Raw genomic sequence first — 23217 nt, forward strand, 5'->3', positions numbered from 1 at the left:
AAGGCATCCTCTGAGATAAGAGCCCAGGCCATGGCTAAAGAAGAACACTCCCAATTGCTAGCAGAAATTAAACAACTTCTAAAAGAAAAGGAAGACCGGATCTGGAATTTAAGCAACGTAGTTATTGGATCTTCACAACAGGCCCGTGAAGACCAAAGGGTAGCATTTCCTTTTTTCCTCTTTTTTTTTTTTTATTGAATTTCAACACGGTTTTCAAGATTTCGTTGAACTATATATAACATGACACTCTTTCTGCAATTCTTATTTTAAAGGTTAAATTGAAAAGGAGGGTTACATGGGCTCCTGGAAAGATCCAAGCTAGCTTGTGTTCTGCTGGGGATTCATCGTTTCAGATGGGATCTACATTAACCATGAGCTTTGCAAAGCGACCCAAGATGTCTGAACCTTTATCGATCCCGGAGATTGACGATTGTATGTGTACACTGTAATCTAGCAGTAAGGTCTTCATGCTCCTTTTTGAAAGGGATTTATTGAGCATATTTAATGTGTGGGATTTTTTTTTCCTCTTCACTCAGCTATTTGTGCAGAGACTTCAGTCTTTGAAGGTGCTGGCTGCGCACTCGATAACTCCGCTCAAGACCCAACCTGGAATTTTGAAAGCGGAGTCACTAGCAGGGAGAAGATGACGGCTCTGTCTCATTCCATGATCGACTTCTCATCCGAAAGTACCAGGTCTGTTATTTAGTGTGTGTTTTGCAGTGCTCAAAAGTCCTGCCTAATGATAGATTTTGAAGGTTTTATTGCTTTTAAACCAAATGTAAGTTGGGAAAATAAAAACTTGGCAGCAATATTATATACAATTAAAAAAATTTAAGTGAACCAATCATGACCTTTTTTGTGCCCCATAAACTACATTATGGTGCTCAAAGGTCAGACAACGGGGAGCTGTGTTTGATACTCATTGGCACTCTGTGAAGTTGCGTGAATACTTGGGTTATAACTTTATTTTTGTTTTTTGTTTTTTTGTATACAGCCTCGCATTCCTGTATTCTAATTTCACGCACTTTTGCCTAAAAAACAAGAATTAAATTTTTTTGTGTATGTATAATGTATATATATAGTGTGTGTGTGTGTGTGTGTGCGCATATATAATAATTTCTTCTTTTCCAAAAAAAAAAAAAAAAAAGTCACCCCAAAATCATGTCACTGGATATATGGATGTCTAGAGACTTCCGTGTATATAATTATTTGATTTCAGAAGATACTGTGCTCCCCTTAACCTCTGAAGTCTTTGCACTCTTGGCGCATCCTTCACTACTCGGAGGCCTCTAGTGAGTGCAGTGCCACTGTTCAGGTGATGCAAAGTGACTAGCACTGCGCTCACTAGCGGCCTCCAGGTGTCCGCTGAAAGAAGCACGCGGTACCTTCAGAAATCTGCTACGGAAGTCCCGTGGATGTTGACTGTTTTTGATGCAGAAATACTGTAGAATTTGATGTGCAAATTCTACAGCATTTCTGCTACCTGTGAACGTACACTAAGGGAAATGATTTTTTTTCATTTAGAGCATTTCATAAGTCTGAAGTGTGCTGTGAAGGAGAGCTGATAGGGGCAAAGTACCTGCCAAAGAAATATTTGGTGCTTTTTGTTCTAATTGGCCATAATAAGCAGCGTCTAATTGTTTACATTTCATCTTATTCCTACAGACTAGATGTGTTTTTGTTTAGTTGGTTTTTGTAACTATTGGCTTTTAAAAGCTATTAAGTAAAAGCCTGAAATCTACATGTAAGTACAAATAAAACAATAAACTATAAAATATACTGTACTTATTAAGAAGACTTTGTTAAAAGGGGTTGTGTGGTTTCAAATTTTAAAACTTATTTTTATATGGGCATGGGCTAAAATTAAAAAAAAAACTCATCTGTGATCATGCGTGTTTTTTTTTTGTTTTTTTTTTTATTATTTTTCTTTCATATTCCCCAAGAATAGGCTCCACCGCTGGAAGTCAGTTGACCACCAATTGGAGGCTGCAACATCACCTTCCAAAACTCCTGAAATGGTGACTAGGATGTGAGTGCTGATGCCAAGGATTCAGTAGTGGTCATCTGACTTCCAATGGAGACAAAGCATTGGAGCCAGTTAATGGTGTCCTGGGGGGATGAAGACAGGTGAATATACTTTTTATTTTAACCCATGTGCAGCTGGTAATTATTTTTAATTTGAAACCACACAATCCCTTTTATACATTAAATATCAACACTTTTTTGTAACTGACAGCAGTGTTTTTATAAAAAATATATGTATAACTTTTTTTTTTTTTTGCACTGCAGATTTCAAATCTGCTTTTGGAAAATGTGTATGAGCTGCAGCACGGCTTCCCGTTGTACTCAATGGGTTGGTAATGACGTGGCTCTCTACACTGAATTCTTGCAAGAAAGTGCGAGAACAGCGTCTTGTACGGAATTTATTTACTCTCTGAAGCTCTTCTGTTTCCAGTAAAATGATGATTCTCCTTTTTGTATAGTGCTCTGACAAAAGACTCTTCCCTTCAAAAATGTAAAGAGCTGGAGCAGAAAGTGGCGGAGTTAGAAGAGGAGTTAAAGAGACGGAATGAGGAATATGAAGCAGTAGTTCGGAAAAGAGATTGTCTTGTAAATGTGACTGCAGATTTGGAAGAGAAACTTCACTCAGAAGATAAAGATGAGCTGCAAATAACCAGTTTAAGTGACCGGAGTGAATCTGTGCCTGATGGTAACGAACAAAATCCTATGCCAGAAGGAAGCTTGGAGATGCCTGGAAAACTGTCCCCTCTGAAAACTGATGAACAAGAGCTGGAAAAACTGAACGATTCCCCTCTCAGCAATCGGACAGATGGTGTGGACCAGGATCCAGTTCTAGGACTACTTGCAAGCCCCATTCATGATCTCTGCCGGGAACAAATCCAAATGCTGGAACAAAAAATAGCAGATTTGGAAGGAAATGAGAGTCCAGTAAATGTGAGGGTCAACACATTGTCTTTTTTTTTCTAGTTATTTAACCGCTTTTACCTGTAAAATAAGTCCTTGAGAGACACGTCCTCCTGTGTCTCTCCAAACTCTTAGAAAGCTGGCTGACCACTGATGTGGGCTCGGAAGAGCTGCAATGGAGGTGGTTGACAACTGGCTTGTGGCTTGATTTTGCAGTACGACAGCATGGAATGTACCTTTTGCATAATTGGTCACAAACTTTAAGCCACTTCCTCAGACTGTATTCAAACGGCCTAGAGCAAGTTGCACCCGAAGATCTCAGGCGCAACTTGCAGAGCACACAGACCCCCTTTCCGTGTGCTGTCTGAGGTGTGTTGTGCTGCACATTACATGTGCTAACGTCGTCCGAGAATCAGAACACAATAGAACATGCAGCAACTTTTCAAACTCTGACTGAGTGAAAAATTGCTGTGTAAGTGATGTCCAAATCTTGTCACACAGACATATTTGTAGGTCAAAAGCAGGAGTACAGAAACGTGAACAGAAAAGGTATAATGGTAAGATTTGTGCCTCTTCTGGGTTTTAAATTTAAAAAAAAATCTTCTTATTTGTATAGCGGCAACTTATTCTGCAGCGTTTTCAAGTAATTTATTTATTACCCCTACCAAGCTGGATACTCATTTTCGACCTTGGTTGGCTGAGTTGACCTTGAGCCGGCTACCTGAATCATGCAGGATTGAACTCGCAACCTTCAGGTCATGAGTGAGAGCTGAGGACTGCATTTCTTTTACTTGCACTCCTGGTTATGGCTTACAAATGCTGAACTTTGTACACTTGTGTAAAAGTTGCGGAAACGCTGCTGATAAACCGCAGCAGAATCCTTTATTAAAGTGACTGGGATTAAAACAAATCCTGTTGACATGTAGAGGTGGTTAAAAAAAAGCTGTAGATTTTCTGCTATGTACTGTAACCTGCATAAATGTGTAAACTCGCTTTAAAGGAGTTTTCTGGTCCATAACTATTGATCTGGCGATCCACGAAAGAGCAGCTGGCCAAAAGGCTCAAAACTCTACATTTTCTGCAGCGGCCTGGTAAAGCCATCTTCAAAGTAACTAAATTTTAAAGGGGTTCTGTCATTTAAAAAAAAAAAAAATACTTGCCTATTCCCCTATTCCTCCCCAGGCAGTCGTCTTACAGCATTTTCTCCTGGCTGATCTTATTCGGTCCCTCGGGTTACCTCACCGCAAGCCAGCCAGATGCGCTTATTATGGAGTGTCCATTCCTGGTATTCTTCTTCCGGCAGGTCAGTGTAGGTTACATCACTAGTGACGTAACTTTCATTGCCTAGGCATTCCTTTCTATCTATTGCTGAGACTGCGCATGCGTGCTGGCTCTCCGCGCAGAGCTCATATACTGTTGCAGAGCAAACATGCGCAGTCTCTACAATAACCTGGCAGGGAGAAGATCTGGTAAGAAGACTGATGGGGGAGGAATAAACAAGTATAGAATTCTTGTTTTCTATTGTCAGAACCCCTTTTAATGCAAACATCAAAGGAAAAAAAATTGCTACGGTTCATTAGAGGAGTTGGTAATCTAGTCAAAGAAAAGACATCTGTCTACAAGATGCAGCTGACGGATGTATGAAATTAGGTTAAACAGTAATGCTGCTAAAGCACCAAATGAGGAAGAAATGGCCAAACCCTAAGGAGGGGAATAAAGTTGTATTTGGGTGTTTTAGTGACAAGAAAAACTGTGCGATTGCAAAAATTAAAAATGTGGTTAACGATAAACGGAGATAAGGCTGTCACTGACCACTTGAATGGCTACTTTAGTTGTGTTGTCAGAAGAAAATGATTGGGCCTGGTATTAACGCTAGTTGCAGGCGCTCTGAAACATGGTTTTTGGATACTGGGAACTTGAAGGCCTCATATCCACTAGAAAAATACAATCCGCCCAGAATCTGCTGCAGATTTCCACAGCAGATTCCGCGCGGATTTGCTTTAAATGGTTTTTTTTTTTTTTCATGTGGATATCCGCACCCATTGCTAGCAATGTGGCCGATCCGCGTGGAATCCGCGGTAAAATGGAGCATGCCACGTTTTTCCTCCTGCACGGAAAAAAACGCAAATCTATTAAAATGTTATCCGCAGGTGCAAAATTTAATTAAATTGACTGCGGATGGCCAATGATTCCCTATGGGCAAAATTGAATGCGGATTCCGCAGTGGAATCCGCAATTCAATTTTGCTAGTGGACATGAGGCCTAACTGATGGGCCATGTGGTCATTTTCTAGGTTTCTAGAGTAGTGCAGCTCTTTTTCATTCACTTCAGTGGGAGAAAGCTGCGCTATCATACTGGGCCGCTGCAGAATGGTCAAAAGTCCGAGCCAGCCTGTCGCTACTTCACTTTGGTTGATCAGTGGGCATCCAGGGTGGCAAACCCCTGCTGATTTGGCTATTTATGACTATCCTGGAGATGGGTTGTATATAGATGTGGACCAGAAATCGCCCTTTATGCGTTTTGTTTAAAGTTGGATTTGACATCTATTGCTAACCTGGTGATGCTTGGCCTTATTGTTTGAGTGGTATCGTGGTGTTACAAAGTATATGGCTGTTAGGGAGCCTGTGGATTCTAGTGGAAAGGAGGCTTTCATCTGTAACAACTGTAAATGATTTATTTGCAGAATGACCAAACCTACTTAATGGAAAGTCTTCAGATATGTGACGCCCTAATGGCAGAGAAGGTAAGTAGTTGTTTAGTCTTTTGTGTGTGCCATGTAAAAATCAGTTATTTTTATCTTTCAGATGTCAGTAGTTTAAAAAATAAATAAAAAAAAAAAAAAAAGCCAAATGCGCAGCTCCACAGATGTATATAAACATATGATAAAATCATATCCTCTTAACCGTACCCTCACGCCACCCCCTATACAGCTAAACGTTCCCATAGGAAACCATTAGTTCTAATAGCCACAAATGTTTTTTTTTTGTTTTTTTTTTTTCACGCGTGATTTTTGCACACATAGGCCCCCATGTGAAAGAGGTCTTGGAGTAATGAGCATTCCAAATTTTCTAACTTCTATTATTCCCATTTACCTTTTTTATTCTTGAATTTTCTATTAAAAAATAAATAAAATTTGCTTCATGTAATACTATTCTAAATGTAATCTTGTCACCATTTTCTAGCTAAACGCTCATGAGGAGTTGGCTGATATGCAGAATAACTTTGATCATCTAGTAAATGAGAATGAAAGCCTGAAAAGAGAGATGGCTGATCTGGAAAAACGTCTTCAGGAGAAACAGGAGACTAATGAATTTGAAATGCTGGAGAAAGAAACTCGAGAAGAGCATGAGGTGAGGCCAACTAATTCTAAGAGCACAATGAAGTGTGAAACATTGGCGCAGTCTAATTTTATGGGTCTTGGGATTACATTCCCACCTATTAGTCATGATCTAAATCGCTTTGTAATATTACCCTTAGTTCTTATGTGTATCGTGCGGTTCCTTGGACGCAGACAGGAGAGTAAGAAGGGGGCGTCTTTCATTCTGCTTGTCCTGGCCACATCCAAAGACCTAATCGATAGTATTATCAAGTATATGTATGAGTGATTCATTTGTTTACAGATGTTCGTCAACCGGATGTAGATATCAAACAGTAACCTACTATTAGAAATTACTTTTATTGTGCCACCTTAAAGTAATGTGATTGTCGCACTAGTTCTGCTCGGCACAGACAAGTTCTGTAACTTTTCGACATACTGTAATACTTCAATTAGATGTAGGTGCTATGTTTGTTATCACCAGTGTGAGTATGACACATGTAGGTGGACTATATGAAGGCCCTGCGTATCACGGATGAACACAAAGATGCAGATCTGATACCCTGTTCCCTGAAAATAAGACATCCCCTGAAAATAAGACACAGCATGATTTTCCAGAATTTTTGAGGATGCAAAATGATTTTTCAGCATTTTTGAGGATGCTTGAAATATAATCCCTACTCCAAAATTAAGCCTTGCTAACAGTTAATTAAAAAAGTCAATTTAAATAGTGTCCAGGCAGCTATACATGTAAAAAAGTTAAACCTTTTTGAACAAAAATTAATATAAGACACTGTCTTATTTTCAGGGAAACAGCAGTACCTTTTTAAAAATAATCCTTTTATGGAACCTTGTTAAAATTCTCAAGCTTGTCATAATGACATTTTAACTTATTAGTCACTAGAGATGAGCGAGTAGTGCCTTAGCCGAGTATCTCCCCGCTCGTCTCTAAAGATTCGGGGGCCGGCGCGGGTGACAGGTAAGTTGTGAGGGGGAGGGAGAGTGAGATCTCCCCGCTCTCCCCCGCCAGCCCCCAATTCTTTAGAGACGAGCGGGGAGATACTCGGCTAAGGCACTATTCGCTCGAGTAATGTGCCTTAGTGAGTATACTCGCTCATCTCTATTAGTCACCTGATCGTCTGCCTGACCCATCGCCGGTACTATTAGACACCCCATCCATAATGTGCTTCTGTAATTATGGTTGGTTTGGTTTTGTTCATCTCCCAATGACACTACAGTACTTGACTATTGGCACACAGCTACTTCTCAGATTTCAGACACTACGTCTTTGTCTTTAGCATCAGTGGGTCCCAGCATTCAGAAGCCCACTAATCCAGGCATGTCAAATTCAATGGGCCATGAAAAAAGACGTGATAGAAAAAAATAAAAAAAAACATGCCCACTTTTCCCATACTTGCAGTCTTTATTTTTAAATATACTTAACGAGATTGTCAAACACAATCCTGTCTAATACAGAAGTAAGACACCCAAACTGCCTAGAACTGTGTATTTAAGTGTCTACAACTAAATCTCGTTTTAGCTCTAATAACAAAATTGGCTTTTTTTTTTTCTCTCATCATGAAGCAAGTGGATAGTGTTAGACTGGTGGCTGAATTCATGGGATGCCGTTTTAATCTCCCTGAGGGTGGTTTCACACGGGTGAGAAGATCACGCTATTTTTTTCTGTTGTGAGAGTCGGTAGAAAAGCAGATTAAGGAACCCATGCTTTTCAATGGTTTCCTTCCCATTACCGATGTTTTCACTGATGCGATGTTGAGAGAACAAATAAATCGCGGCCTGCTCTTTCTGTAATGTGTGATTGTTATTTATTTTCCTCTGTCCCATGTTACCCTATGGAGCCTTCTTTTTATCGCAACGCAACAAACGTGTGATGCGAATATTTTTTTTTTATTTTTTTTTTTTCATTAGAAAGTCCTATTGACCCTTGTGATGAAAAAAAATGCTCATTACAAGAAAAAGCATTGCTGATGCTCAAGCACAAAGACGTGACTTTGCCATCGTTTTCTTGTGGCAAAATCATGATCGCCCGTGTGGAACTACCCTTCCTCTCTTCTAAATGAAGCTTGTGTGATTTTTTTTTTTTTTTAACTTTCTTGGGGTGATGGCTGTCTAATCAACAAAGTGCTCGCTAATGCTTCCTGCCATATTGCTAATTGCTTTCCAGGCACAACTAATCCATGAAATTTCCAATATAAAGAAGCTAATGCAGAATGCAGAGGTGATCAATCAAGAACTGGAGGTGAGGTTTCCTAGAATCGGCAATTAAAGCCAGAATGCCACTGATTCCCAGCTTTTCTGCACCATAAGGAAAATGATTTTTAAGGGCTCATGTCCACAGGTGTTTGTTCACCGCGTATTGCGTGTAATACGCGGTGGATGGAGTCATTGAAGGTCAATGGACTTTCACTGATACATGTGCGTGTAGATTCGCATAAGAAATGGATCGCAGCATGCTCTTTCTCGGTGTACCACGCAGCGCGAGCTACATGCCATTGTATAGGCAGCGAATGCAATACAGTGCATACGTGATCTCTGCCGGCAAACCACATATTTACAAACGCTGGTAAAATGCTGCGGGAACACCCACAGTTCACCGATATGGACATACAGTATTACATTACAATATTCTGGGATTTTCTGTGGGATTACTCAGATCTTATCCATGGTCTTGCAGAAACAGTGGTGATCCAAAATACAGCTAGGTAATCAAACCATAAGTGGTCAGAACAGGAAGGGAATGCTCATTGAATCTTGCTTCAGAATCTGCACCAACTCCGCATCTCATTACTGTCAATGAAATCTATACTGATACTGCGGAATGTCTTTCTGCACACATCTCCTATTCACATACCTGCCAAAAAGCCATGTTTTAGGCAAATTTAGATTGACCTTTTAACTATACAGTAAAGTAGCAGGCATATGCTTCAAGCAAAAAGTCAGATCTGCACCAAAAATCACTTTTGGAGTTCAGTAATGTTCTGTTGTGCAATATGAGAAGGGCACTAAATCTAGTAAGAGAGGTTTTATACAGTAAATGCCTAATTGGGGTATGTTCACACCTGAGTACGTTGCAGATTCCACCTCTGAAAACACCTGAGTGCAGATGAACCTTCTCCCTGAGGTAGGTGTGTGATGCTATTGTGCATGTGCTGCCTGGCTTGCCAAAGCATTAAAGGGAGGGTACTATTTGGGCAGGGCTTGTTCTCCTGCGGTCGTAACAGGGCATGAAATGTGAAAACCATAATGCTGATGCATAACCAAGCCTTCTCCTCTGGCTCCAGGCCCCTGCCTGTTATGGTCATCAGAGGTGGAGACCTTCTGTTCGATCTGGTAGACCGTGCTTTTGGTACTGCTGTCCTTTCTTTGCCCACCTCGGGTACTGTTTTGGGTCTTCCAGTGGCTACTGTGTAAACAAGCTAAAGAGAGAATTTTGGCACTTAATGTAAATCCTTTCCTCATAAAGTTCATCTGGGGCCACGGTAACAAATGGTGTGTAGGCTTCTGCCACTAGGCAGTGGACGCTAGGCAAAATATTGCTGTAGCTGCTTGCAGGGAGTGAGCTACTGTTCAGGAATGGCAGTAGGACGAGTGGCTAAGGAGGCAAAAGTTAGCTCAAAAGCTTAAACACAATCATGAAAAATGGCAAAACCGTAGCTAAGGCCAATAGAGTAATGTGGTGGCGTGGTTTTTTTTTGTTGTTTGTTTTGTTTTTTTTTTTCCTCATTAATTTAATTGTGGAACAGATACTACTGCAAGTACAAATACCTGATTTTCTCCCCCTCAATCTTGCCCACTCAATTCACAAAACAATTATAAAGGTACCACAAAAAATGCTGTCGTGAAAATATGACTTTTGTTTTAATGTTTTCAGAATGAATTGGACACCAAATCTAAAGTTCTGAAAGAACAAGAACAAATAATGGCCCAATTGAAGAGAGAAAATGAAATGCTCCAGAAGAAAGTGAGATCTATGGATCTCTTGGCATCCATGGTATGGAGTTTTATACTTGCCGCCATAAAACACGAGGTCTTGTGTAGGCATCTATGTACATAATGGTTGTGGTTTGCAGGAGGACTGTGACAAGCTGTGTGATGAAGTGCTCCAGCTGAAGCAGTCTCTTAGTGATGCCGAAGCAGTGACTCGTGATGCTCAGAGAGAAGCCGCCTTCCTGAGGAGTGAGAATCTGGAGCTGAAAGAGAAGATGGTAAGGGCAGAGCTTTTATATGGATGGCTGCGCAAATGGTGGAATGACATGCTAAACGCAACAAATGAAGCTTTAGAAGAAATAAAATGAGACCTTTCCGTTTTAAAATTAAGTCTGTGGCTAAAAAAAAGAAAAGATTCTTGAAGGGGAAAAAAAACGTCTTTAGGAACAGCCATATTTAAAGGGGTTTTCCAGGGAGAATATTACTGATGACCTATCCTCAAGATGGGTAATGAATAGTTGATCGGCTGGGGTCTGTTGCTCAGGACCCCGACCGATCAGCTGAGCGGGCGCATGCGGTCAGCGCCGCAAATACAGAGGTCGGAGCGGAAGTCTCTGCACCGACCTCTGTGTAGTGGCCGGCGCTTGTAACTGCAGGCATGGCTCGCATTGATTTCAATGAGAAGGTCTGAAAAGGTCTGTGGTGGGAAGGGGTTAAAACGAAGATATCAGATGGTTCAAATAAGGAAAAGTTTGCTTACTACTTGACTTGCAGCATACTCTTGTTTAATAAGGTCATGCCATATGGCCATACTTACTGGTATATCCTTAAAAAAAAAATACAAGGGTGGATCTAGACCCCACATCCCTCAGCATGCAGACAGCCACTTTGCAATACGGAGGAGCATGGCATAGGTTCAAAATACTGCTGAACAGGGGAGCGGGTTAGGATTATACCTACACATAGATAAGGCATGCAAAGGGTACCAGACCAACTTATGCGTGTAGCACACCATGCAGACTTTCAATCTATTGACGCCACATACGATTCAATCTGGCGGCTTGCCCTGCACCTCAGAAGTGAACCACACTGGCATTGCCACACTGGGCTCTCCTGCATGTAAAGCCAGGCTGCTTGCTGCAGAAATAACATATACTGATAAATGAGTTATTAGTTTAAAATTTTCATCCAAATATAGAAGCCTGCAACCCAACATCAAGGGTTTTTGTCCTCTTGCGGGTTCTTTTTAACTGATATATCCTTTTTCTGTGGTGTTTGTAAGGTCATGCCATACCCCAGTATACTACTTGTATCTCAGAGATCTCCCCGCCCCCCGCCGGCACCCGAATCTTTTCTTCAGAGCGGGCAGGTACTCACTAAGGACAATGCTCGCTCGAGTAATTGCCCTTAGAGAGTATGCTCGCTCATCTCTACTCCTTAGTCATAACTAATGACTTATGGATAAGGATGTTTCATCCAAAACTGACATGTAAAGTCTGACATTCCATTTATGGACCATTTATTACAGAATTCTGCAGAGCATCCAGTATATCAATCTTTCAGTATGCGGCATTGTTCATCATGCTTACACTAATGGCATTATCAGAGAAATGGTGTAGAAAACAGAAGTTTCCTAATGTTTTTGTTGTGAAAGTAATGACCATTATTGAATTAAAACCTGGTTGCCTTCAACTTGATGCATGCAGATAGACTCCAATGAATGAAAAATGATGCTTTTACTGGATATGTCCTCTAGACTCTCGCCCACAAACACCTTGAACAAACGGTATTTCTGAGTACATGTGTTTTGCGTAGGATGAGCTCGTAATCCACTGTGAAAAACGGGAGAAAGACGCCTCGGGTTATGAAAAGCAACTGGAGAGTGAGAAGTCTAACGCTAAAAGGATGCAGGCTGACTTACAGAAGGAACTGCAGTATGCCTTTAATGAGCTCAATAAGCTCAACGGCCTCCTGGCTGGGAAAGTCCCCAAAGGTTGGTCAACTCGTATATCATATATGCATCTCATTTACATACCCTTCCATTTAATTGATGAGGTTTATTTTGAAAATGTATGTAAAACCGATTTATGGGCACTGTTCTGATGAACAGAATATGGGACATTTAAGGGACTGTGAAACTAGAAACTCGTGACTGCTTACTCCTAGAAACTGCGCCACTTGTTTGTGTGCGGTGTTGCAACTTGGTCAAGTGAATGTAAGTGAGCTGCAGTACCACACACGAACCATGGGCAGGCATGGCGCTGTTTTTGGAAGAGAGCAGCCACGTGTCTTTAATTTCACTTCTGCTGAATGCCATTATCGGGATCACTTAATTTGAAGACATTGGTGTGTGTGTGTGTGTGTGTGTGTGTTATAATATAATATATACTGTAATAAGCTTCAAATTAGTAGTGGTTTTCTTGACCACTAATAATGTGAAGCTTATTAACATTAAAGCATTCATGTAGTGAATGAGTATACTAATTCATGTATTAACTGCTTAAAGGGGTTGTCCCGCGCCGAAACGGGTTTTTTTTTTTTTTTAACACCCCCCCCCCCCCCCCCCCCCGTTCGGCGCGAGACAACCCCCGATGCAGGGGTTAAAAAAACACACCGGGTAGTACTTACCCGAATCCCGGCGGTCCGGCGTCTTCATACTCACCTGCTGAAGATGGCCGCCGGGATCCTGTCTCTCTGTGGACCGCAGGGCTTCTGTGCGGTCCATTGCCGATTCCAGCCTCCTGATTGGCTGGAATCGGCACGTGACGGGGCGGAGCTACACGGAGCCGGCATTCTGCACGAGCGGCCCCATTGAAGACGGCAGAAGACCCGGACTGCGCAAGCGCGACTAATTTAGCCATCGGAGGCCGAAAATTAGTCGGCACCATGGAGACGAGGACGCCAGCAACGGAGCAGGTAAGTATAAAACTTTTGATAACTTCTGTATGGCTCATAATTAATGCACAATGTACATTACAAAGTGCATTAATATGGCCATACAGAAGTGTATAGACCCACTTGCTGCCGCTGGACAACCCCTTTAAGGACATGGTCTATTTTGGCCGTAAGGACACAGATTTTTCTTTTTGGGACTTTCATCTCTTTTTCAAAAGCTGTAACATTTTTTTATTTTTTTCCGTCGACAGTCATATGGCAGCTTGTTTTTTGTATGTCAAACAGGGTTGTTTGTTTTTCTTTTTATTGGTACAGTTTTTAGGTACACAATATATTGTAAAACTTTTATTTTTTGAGAGCAGGGAGAAAATGCATCAATCATGCCACAGTTTTTTAACAGTGTTAATTAGGCAGCATACATGACATGATGATATTTTTTCTGTGTGTTGGTACGATTAGGACTATACTATACTAAGAGTTGTAGTTTGTATTGGTACCATTTTGGGGTACATATGGCTTTTTAGATTAATGACAATGCGGTTTTAACACTTGATTCGTTTGCTAGTCGTGTCGACTTGGATATAGTGGTGGGGCTCTGCAGATAAATTCAGCCTTCCCATGAGACCCATTTGGAAAAAAGAATGGGTAGAACACATGTGAAATGGTTTTGTTTATTTAAAAAAAAAAAAGTATAAAACGCCATCAACATATTTAAATTCATTCATAAAAGTGTTAGAGAATATTCTTGTCTGTACTAAAGGCGCTTGCTTTGTAATTTCTTGGTGGAAATGGTCAAAGAATGAAAAAGACCAAGATTCCCTTAATGCCCACCCCAACAGTTTAGGACAAGCTCAGTTCTGCAAGATAAAATTACTGGTTTGGGGCAAACGGATCTTGTTTTACTTCAGAAGGCTTTAGGTCCCGTTCTCAGAGCTATTGACATGCTTTTGGACGTATTTTAAGGCTGGATTCAGACGAACGTATATCGGCTCGGTTTTCACGCCCAGCTGATATACGTCGTCTCTCTCTGCAGGGGGTGGGGAGCCTGGAAGAGTCAGGAGCAGTGCTCTGAGCTCCCGCCCCCCTCTGCTTCCTCTCCGCCCCTCTGCACTATTTGCAATCGGGAGAGGCGGGGCTAATTCTCGGAACCTAGCCCCGCCCCCATCATGCCTCCTTTCATTGCAAATAGTGCAGAGGGCCGGAGAGGAGGCAGAGAGGGGGCGGGAGCTCAGTTCCTGCTCCTGGCTCTTCCATTCCCCCCTCCTGCAGATGAGGACACCGTATATCGGCTCTGCGTTAAAATCGAGCCGATATATGGTCGTCTGAATCTACCCTAAAGCTGAGATTCTTTGCTCTGAAATGACACGACGCATGTTAGTAAAAGATTTTTTTTTTTTTTTTTTTTGCTGCTGCTGCTTCTCTGTTCACTTTGAAACTGATAAAATCTATCTTGGTAGACGAGACCGAATAACAGCACACTGACATGTCAGATTACCTGCAGTCCGTAGAAGCCTATAAAGAAGGGAGGAAGACCCAAGTGAGAATTAGCTATGCTGTTATGTATGGCAGCTTCCGAATTCACAGCTACACTGCTCAGTACTTCTCAGCAATGTCTTCTATGGCTGCTGCTGCTTCTTTGTATATGAGAGCTGAATGAAGAACATGATCTTCTCTTCTGTGGGCAACCTATGAGAGGCAACATAGCAGCTAGTCTCCACCCACGAGCTCAAGGAAAACTGAGAAATGAAGATGGAATTTGCAGAGAGGAAAACAGTTGATAACTGCAGGATACAAGTTTTATAAGGATTTCACCATCATCACGATACGTCTGCTTGTTCTGTAAAGGTTAAGTATGTGTTAAGCACCAAACTAGGCCATGTCCTTACAGGGTTACATCAGGGTTACATATTTGATTGTAAGTGCAAATCTATAATCCACAATTGATCCCTTATTGATGATGACTAATGCTCCTATCTGCACATGTAAATGAGCCTTTTAATCTCCCGAAAGAATGTTGGGGTGCTGAGTGCAATCTTCTCTGCCACAAGACATCCTTTCTCATAATGTTCCAGAATTGGATGTACTAGTCCTTCTTTGTATTGTTTGCAGAACTCCTATCTCATGTTGAGCTTGATAAGAAGGTTGCAGATTATTCAAAGCAGTTGAACGAACTTTTGGAGGAAAAGAAAACCATGGAGCAGGAAATTGCCAGCTTGTTGGAATACAAATCTTTACCTGGTGAAATAGAAAACCTTAAAGATCAGGTGACTTTTACAACTTATGGTTTATATTTTATTTTGTGGATGAACAGTGTTAAAAAGGTACCTTTTTAGCTTTAGCTGTTTAAACCATAAAGGTGCACGTGCAAAGGGGTTTATATTGAGGACAACTCCTGTCTATACTCCCCTTTTAAGGACCTACAGATGATGCAAGGGGGAAATGACACAATTTAGGACTCCTTCTCATGAGCCAGAAATGAACGCTGCTCTGTAAGAATGACTCCTCCTTGGGCGGGAACAGCTGCCGTGTAATGGCACATTCCCTTTACAGTGGCTGAAATGTCCGTCTGGCTGCAGCTTCCCACTGCAGAATTAGTTTGCCGGGAGTTGCACGCATGGCTCCACTCTGGCGGAGGTTGTCTAATGTAATGTTGGGTGCGTTCAGATAAGAAACTAGAACAGAATTTACAAGTTATTAAAGGGATTTACCAAGATGGCCATCGCCTATCCATAGGATAGGTGATAAGTCTGATCGTGGTGGTCTCGCCGCTGAGACGTTCACTGATCCCGAGAATTTGTTATAGCATGTCTTATGAATAGAGATGAGCGAGCGTACTCGCTAAGGCAAACTACTCGAGCTGCTCACCACCCCCCGGCCAGCACTCGAATCTTTAGAGACGATCGGGCAGGTACTCGCATAAGACACTACTCGCTCGTAGTTTGCCTTGGCGAGTACGCTCGCTCATCTCTACTTATGAATATGCAATAAATGCTTTGCCTCAGCATAAAGATGTGAGAATATCTTTAGAATGGCTTCATGTGGAACCCCTTGCAGTCAGACTTCTTTTTTCAATCCGCAATAAAGAGTTGCTGTCATTATAATTACGACACAACTGTCATTCATACAGCTTTTCCGCTTACAAGAAGAGGCGCTTCAGAATGCGACTGTACATGAGGAACTCCTTCAGAAGACGGAAGAACTTGAACAGGGACAGATTAGTCAGAAAGAGGAGATAAGTAATCTAATGAAGACTGTGATGGAAGCTGAGTCTACGCTGGAGTCATGGCAAAATGAAAAGCGAGAAACTGAGCAACTTCTTACTACTCTGCAGCAGCAAATGGATGAGATTACTGGAGAGCGAGATGAACTCAGGGCCACAAAGGAAAGCTTGACCTTGGAAATGGCGTCTCTTAAAGTAAGTGTGTTCAAATATTGTATAATGGATGTAAATGGCCGTATCACAAATGGAATTTTTTTTAATTTTTTTAAGGAAATGTTCGTCTTCCTATAATTGATTCATTAGTTCGTGCTCCAGACCCCCAAGTAATGTGGTGTTTTTTAAATGGTTGCTTAGAAATGCCATGTGACATCGGATTCCTATGTAGGTTCAATGGTGTCGCTTACTGTGAGGGAAAGGAAACTGTCAGAATGCATGGCATATTTATTATGGAGATAAGTGGGTGTTTGTATACAAATGGGTCACTGTCATTTGCTGAAACACTTTGGATTTTTTAAGAATCTAAAACTAAAAAAAAAAAAAACAAGCAGCACCGCTTCTTGCTTTCTGAACCACCATGAGTCCTAGCTCATGGATTCCAACTATTGTTGATCTTCAAATTAAATTGAAGGTGGAATACCTCCCTGAGTTATAAAGACGGGCAACATTCCGACTGTGTATATAGCTTGTTACTGAAATAACCATTTTGCTGTTGAACATGGATACTTGAGAATGAAGAGCCTATGCAAACCCAACTCATGTGGAATGATGTGTTTGATAACTTGCAGGACGTGGAAGCAGAGCTCCTCTCCTTGCGGAATGAGAAATTAAACCTTGAGGAGAAGCTTTTCAGTCTACAGCAACACATTGATATGATGACAAGTGAAAGAGATGAGCTGAAGGCTACACTTCAGAGCCTAGTGTCAGAAAGAGACCAGCTGAAGGAAGACCTTAGAGAGAACGTAGAGATGGTAAGTATGAAATCCGTGGGTTTTCTTTTGCTGCAAGTTCCCCAACAGAATTTATAAATTGTTTCTGAATATTCTTGTTTCTTCCCCCTTATAGTCTATTGAAACTCAAGATGACCTTAGACAGGCACTACATGACCTTCAGCAGCAGAGACAGAGGGTAGAAGAGCTAACATCTCAGATTGCATCTCTAGAACAAAAGGTATGGTACATTGCACAATTGATACTGCATTTGTATCTTGAACCATCCATAGTGCACGGATCTTATTTGTGGTTTTTCACTGAAGAATATTTATGGAGATGGTCATAATTCGTAAAGCTTAAATGGATAGTTTACAAAACTAACATAATGGCTGTTATCTGCAGCCTGTAAGAAACCAACCCTAGAATATAACTAGGATGGATTGATGAGAGCGAAGAAGGGGCAGGGGTGTTTGGTGTGGAGCTGCAGAGGTAGAACCTAAGACCACACTCTTCCTTCAACTCCAACCCCTCTTCTTCTCTCAACAACCTATACTGGTTAAATTCTAGGATGTGATTCTTAGTTTGCAGATGGTGGCCATTTTGTTCATTTGGGAGACTATTTTAACGTCTGTCACGATGAACAAAACTGGAACATAACCGTGCCCCAGAAATGAGTCCCTCTCTACAAGCTGAAAGCAAGGCCTTAACAACATTTGAAACCTTAATATAGGTGAGGAACTATAACGATTGGTAGTGTTAGACACAGCCTCTCCTGTCAAGAAGCTGGTGTGTGTGTTTCTTTCCCCGCCTCCCCAAGTTTCTCCTATCTGATCTCTTTAAAAGTTATGGAAACCTTTCTCCTCTGTTGCCTTAGGGAACATTGCTTAGACTGTGAGTATAGCTACTGCCACTAGTAGATGGACACTAAACAAATAGTGTTGGCTCCTCCTATTAGCTATACCTTTCCTGCAGGCACCAAGCTAATCAGTTTTAGCTTAGTGTTTGTAGGAGGCAGACTTCTGTTACCTGTCTTCAATGCTTATCTTTCTGGATTTGGGAGTACAAGGCTGGCACTGGACTCTCCCTTTTAACCCAACAAAGCAGGCGAACAGACTGGAATTAACTAGTCTGTTGTCAGCCTGACCCTCAGACAAGGTGGCACAGCATGGTCAACCCGTCACTTGCAGTGACTACCTATTGGAGGACTCCTTTCCTACCCATAGCCAGGCAAGCACAGGGGTGTGCACTGCTGGAGTATCAGAGCTGTTCGGTGGAAAGGTGCTTCTTTTCTACTCTGGAAAGTGGGAGGCTTGGCAGTGTAGCTTGCCAACAGCACTTGGGAGGTGGCTGGGACTGTTTAACCTGGGTCTGTCACCCATGCGCTGGTATTTCTTGTGGGGCCTGTGGGTGCCAGCTCACCCACACAGCACCACTGGTCTGCACTTCTGGAGTGGGACTTGTTGCACGCTACAGGAAGCCGTGCACATGTCTTCCTGCACATGCCACTGCTTTTCACACTTGTACGGCCTTCGTCGCTAATTGAGGCTTTGGCCTAGCTTAGCTGCAGCACTTTCGGTAACGTGAGCCATGATATTGCTGTGGTCCACTCACAGCTTGCTCTGGTAGGAGGAGGGCTTTCTGCTTTCCCTTCTATCCTCCTCCAGCGTGCCCAGTATCGGACTTCCTATTGGCTCCCACCTCTTCTGACACAGCCCACCTGCCTGCTGAGACCAGTGGTGCCTCGGGCGTGCTCCTCGCACATCTAGCGACTGGCAGTTCAGGAACCAGGTAAGCTCTGCCTGGTGGCTAGCTCATTTTCCGGATTGCTCCTCCTGCAGTGCCCTTAGCAGTACACCATTTACGGGTTGCTCGGACTACTGTCTGCAAACCCGATTCCAGACAAGGCCTAGCGTGAGCCACACATTTTGATCGCGCTGCAGTACCAAATCCATAGACTTTGCTCCTGTCCAGCCCTCATCAACTGCTAAACCGAAATGGGCACGCTCTCTTTTGAGCGGTGCCAGACCTTACTAAAGCGCTCATAGACGGGCTGGAGCGTACTATTTGTCAAGTGTGTTTGATGAAGAATTTGCCACTCAATGTCTCTTATAGTAGGTCACAGAAATGGGCTAGGCCTCCTTGCTCGAGGCAAACTTCTAGCTCCCCCACATCGCTATCTTCTCAAATCACTGCGGCAATGTGTTCGAATCTCACTCCCAGTGACAATTCAATCTGAAGGCAAGCTTTTAGTATCTCTCTGATTGTGACTTGGAGGAGGAACAGGCATCTAGGCTCTCTCTCTCTGGTTGCTAGCCTTCATCCGTGGAAGCCTTTTCTTTTATATGCCTGAAGCATCTTCCAAAGGTCTTTCCCGCTCATTCAGAATTTTGAGGTGGTGTTTGGTTTGAAGCATTAGTCAAAGAATGGAACCTTCCTGACAGTTTTTAAACATGTAACCTTTTATAGAAGACTTAGTTAAGTGGTCATGTTCCCCAGTAGTGGATGTCCTTTTAAGCATCTCTTGCCATTGTGACTCTTCAATAGGGGCCTATGTCTCCTTCCCATTTTCTTTCATGAGTAAAGCTTGTCTAGCTCCATAACTCTCATGTTGTTCCAAATAGGTGTATACTGTGTATTGTCTTTTATCTCCACTATATCCCTAATCTTCCAAACAGTGTCCACCTTGGCGTCCCCGAAACGGTCCTCCAAGTCCACCTCTACTAAATCCTTCGCATCAAGGGTGGCTCCCTACCCAAACCATGCGGGGTGGTGGTTTGGGAGGGGGGGGGGGGGAGCAGAGTTTATCTTTCCCTATTAAAGAAAGCCTGGATCACCCACACCTCAGACTCCGGGGTTCAAGAACCCCCTGAATCACTGCTTCAGAATTCCGCTGTCTTTCAAAGACCAATTCTTTGGCTCGCGATTCACACTTTGTCAATCCAGAGTGTAATAGGCCCTTTTTAACCGTTGCAAAATCTGGACTTTCTGGGTCTTTTCTTTGACACAGCACATACTTGGGTCCTACAGGAATTACATCTCCTTGGGGGACAGGTATGCTCCCTGCAATCTCAGACTCTTGTGACCATCCGTCACTGGATAAGAATTCTGTGCCATGATGGTAGTCTTTATCGAGGCGATACTGTTCAGCCAGTTTCATACCTGGGCCATTCTCTCAGTGGGACAAATCTGTGGACTGTCTGGATCGTTGGGTCCGCCTGACTCGCCAACTTCAGCACTCCCTTCTCTGGTGGTTGGACTCTCTACAAGTCAGCCTGGGGTGCTTTTTTCAGACTCTCTGCTGGCAGGTACTCTTCATGAACGCCAGACTTCTCGACTGGGCGGGGGGAGGGTACACTGCAGAAGCTCACAGTCCAAGACACTTGGACAGTAAGGGAACTGACTTTTCGGATAAATGTTCGAACTATGGGAAACTCTTCTGTTACTTCAGCACTTTGCTCCCTAGCTAATGGGTCTCCTCAATTGGGTCCAAACTAAGAATTTGACATAAATCTTCAAGACTGGACCCGCAGCTCAGCAGTCATGGCAGAGGGGCAGCGAAAATCCTTTCATAGGCTGTAGATCACCTCCCAGCGCTCTTGGCAGTCCACATTTCAGGCATGGACAATTGGATAGCTGATTTTTTAAACAGGAAGACAGTTGACCTGGGAGAATGGGAGTTATATCCCCAAGTGCTCCAAACAGACTTCCGTATGACTCCTCTTTTGGACAATCCCATGGCGTCCAGAATGAACCACAAACTCCCAAACTTTGTATCCAGGACTCGGGATCCTCAGGCCCGAGCCATGGTTGCTCTTGTAATTTTCTGTCTCATTCCTTGACTTCTCAAGAAGCTCAAGATGGAATGCCTCCCTGTGATTCTCATCGCTCCAGACTGGTCTCACCTGGCAAGGTTTGCAGAACTTGTTGACAATCCATGGCACCTTTCCCTTTGATAAGGTCTTCTCTTACAGGAACCCCTCTTCCAGCTGAGTCTGTCCATGCTTTGTTTAATGGTGTGGCTGTTAAAGCAGCGGTCCTGAGAGCTTGTGGGTTTGCGGAACATGTCATTCAGACCATGATGAAGGCTAGGAAGCCCTCCTCTTCCAGGGTTTACCATCCAATGCTTTTCACTAACTCTCCTCCTGTCCTCTTCTGCAGCAAGGTCTGGACATGGGGTTGGGCCTCAGCTCTCTTAAGGGTCAGGTGTCTACGTTGTTCATTCTGTTTAAATGCCTCATGCCTGCTAAGCTCGCCATCCGTAGTTTTTTTTTGTTTGTTTGTTTTTTACAGCCTTCCACATTACCAAAGACATCGCACTCATTATGGCTCTTAACCCCCCATTCAAGTCCATGCACTATCCACAAATTGGATTTGGTTCGAGCCTTGAAAACATGCCTCTCCTGGACGTTTTCCTTCAGACAATCTGAATGTTTGTGATCCCTGATGGTCCGCAGCATGGCCTGAAGGCTTCCAATGCCGTTATTTCTTGCTGAATCAGATCAGCAGTAGCAGAGGCTTACTGTTAGAAGGGCCAGTAGCCTTCCTTCCGGATTACTGCTCATTTGACTTGCAGTGGCTACTGTTTGGGCGACTTGCCACAGTGCTCCTGCGCTTCAAGTGTGAGGCCGCCATTTGGTCCTCTACACAACTTCTCCAAAATCTATCGGGTGCACACTTATGCATCTGCAGATGCTTCTCTCGTTTGAAGAGTATTGCATGCGGCCAACAACTCACCGCATGGTTACTATATACCTTTCCCCAGCAGAAAGTATGGACTGTCCCCTGGTCTAAGTAGTGTCCCCCCAGTGCAACGGGCGCAAAAAAAAAAATTTTTGGTACTCGCCATAAAACTATTTCTGATCATGTTCATTGGGGTACACCGCACCCGCACACTTTGATGCTGAAGTTTTCATGATTTTTATTCTCCCTGTTGGGATTCTTTCTGGAGTTCACATGGTTCTGGCTGTGCTTGCGGTATTAAATGTTTTTAACATATATTATTTACTTTGTTTTCTCTCATATCCTACTTGGCTGTTCCTACTGCTTGCATGCAAGCTGATTAGCTTGGTGCCTGCAGGATGAGTATAGCTTGTAGGACGAGCTAAAACATTTATTATTGTCCGCCTCCTATTAGCAGTAGCTATACCCACGGTCTAAGCAGTGCCTCACAATGAATGTGATTTTTATAGCAAGTAGCAAAATCTTGTTTTGTGCATGAAAAAAATCAGTACATACCATGTGAAGTCCCTGCAGGGGAAAAGTGTCTGTGTCTGTGTCATGCATTTTAGCCTAATACATGCTTTGCAGGCTTTCCTACATGCAAGGTTTAGCTTCGGGGGCATTCGTGCACTGATTTTAGCTGATCTTTCTCTTGAACATGCACAAGCTCACCTCTCCCTCCCTTCTTTCATAGGCTGTGTATCATAACGGTGCCCCTTCATAGCTGTAAAGCACTGAATTGCTACAGCCCTAGTCGTTTCAGGGGTGTTGTCAGACGGCACCACATTAGCAGTTAGTCTGTCTCTCTTTTTGCAGCGCTGCGTCAGAATGCTTAGTTTGACTGCATACCTGCCTACATGTATTGGATGATTAGAACGGTCTCCCTACAAAAAGTAAAACTAAGGTTGTACTTGCACCTGGCAATATTTTTTGCTTTCATTCACCTTTTTTTCCCCAATTTTAGTCTTCCAGAATGCAGGAAGAGCTACAGAGATGTCAAGAGGAATTACAACAGCAGATCATTTTGGTTAATAATCTCAGAATGGAAGATTCCATCACTAGCTCTAAAGAAAAGGAAGCAACTGACTTTATACCATCACTTGAAGAAAAGGTTAGTCTTTTTTTTTTTTTTATATGCCATTGATTCAAGGACATTAAAAAAAACAATGGCTAAGGGCCCTTTTACACAAAATGACTGTGGGGCGCAGAAGCGCCTGACAGGCATCCTAGCAATAATGGCTCCTGTGCTTCCACACGATCGATCA

At 42.7% G+C, this 23217-nt stretch overlaps 1 protein-coding gene across 5 annotated transcripts in view; it reads left to right on the plus strand.

Annotated features, from left to right (window-relative positions):
• Positions 1-23217, plus strand: part of LOC136572916 (centromere-associated protein E-like) — a 78622-nt gene that overhangs the window by 18806 nt on the left and 36599 nt on the right. For 4 of the 5 annotated variants that reach the window (XM_066573939.1, XM_066573938.1, XM_066573936.1 and 1 more), the window contains exons 12-26: positions 4-159; positions 273-432; positions 537-693; positions 2484-2955; positions 5609-5668; positions 6108-6275; positions 8427-8501; positions 10134-10253; positions 10333-10467; positions 12005-12182; positions 15194-15348; positions 16212-16499; positions 17090-17272; positions 17367-17471; positions 22917-23063. In XM_066573939.1, coding sequence (XP_066430036.1) covers positions 4-159; positions 273-432; positions 537-693; positions 2484-2955; positions 5609-5668; positions 6108-6275; positions 8427-8501; positions 10134-10253; positions 10333-10467; positions 12005-12182; positions 15194-15348; positions 16212-16499; positions 17090-17272; positions 17367-17471; positions 22917-23063 — 2559 coding nt within the window. The remainder of the gene's footprint in view (positions 1-3; positions 160-272; positions 433-536; positions 694-2483; positions 2956-5608; positions 5669-6107; positions 6276-8426; positions 8502-10133; positions 10254-10332; positions 10468-12004; positions 12183-15193; positions 15349-16211; positions 16500-17089; positions 17273-17366; positions 17472-22916; positions 23064-23217) is intronic. The other variant, XM_066573937.1, reaches the window with a different exon arrangement.

Source organism: Eleutherodactylus coqui, chromosome 7 (assembly GCF_035609145.1).
Source record: "Eleutherodactylus coqui strain aEleCoq1 chromosome 7, aEleCoq1.hap1, whole genome shotgun sequence".
Classification (NCBI taxonomy): Eukaryota; Metazoa; Chordata; class Amphibia; order Anura; family Eleutherodactylidae; genus Eleutherodactylus; species Eleutherodactylus coqui.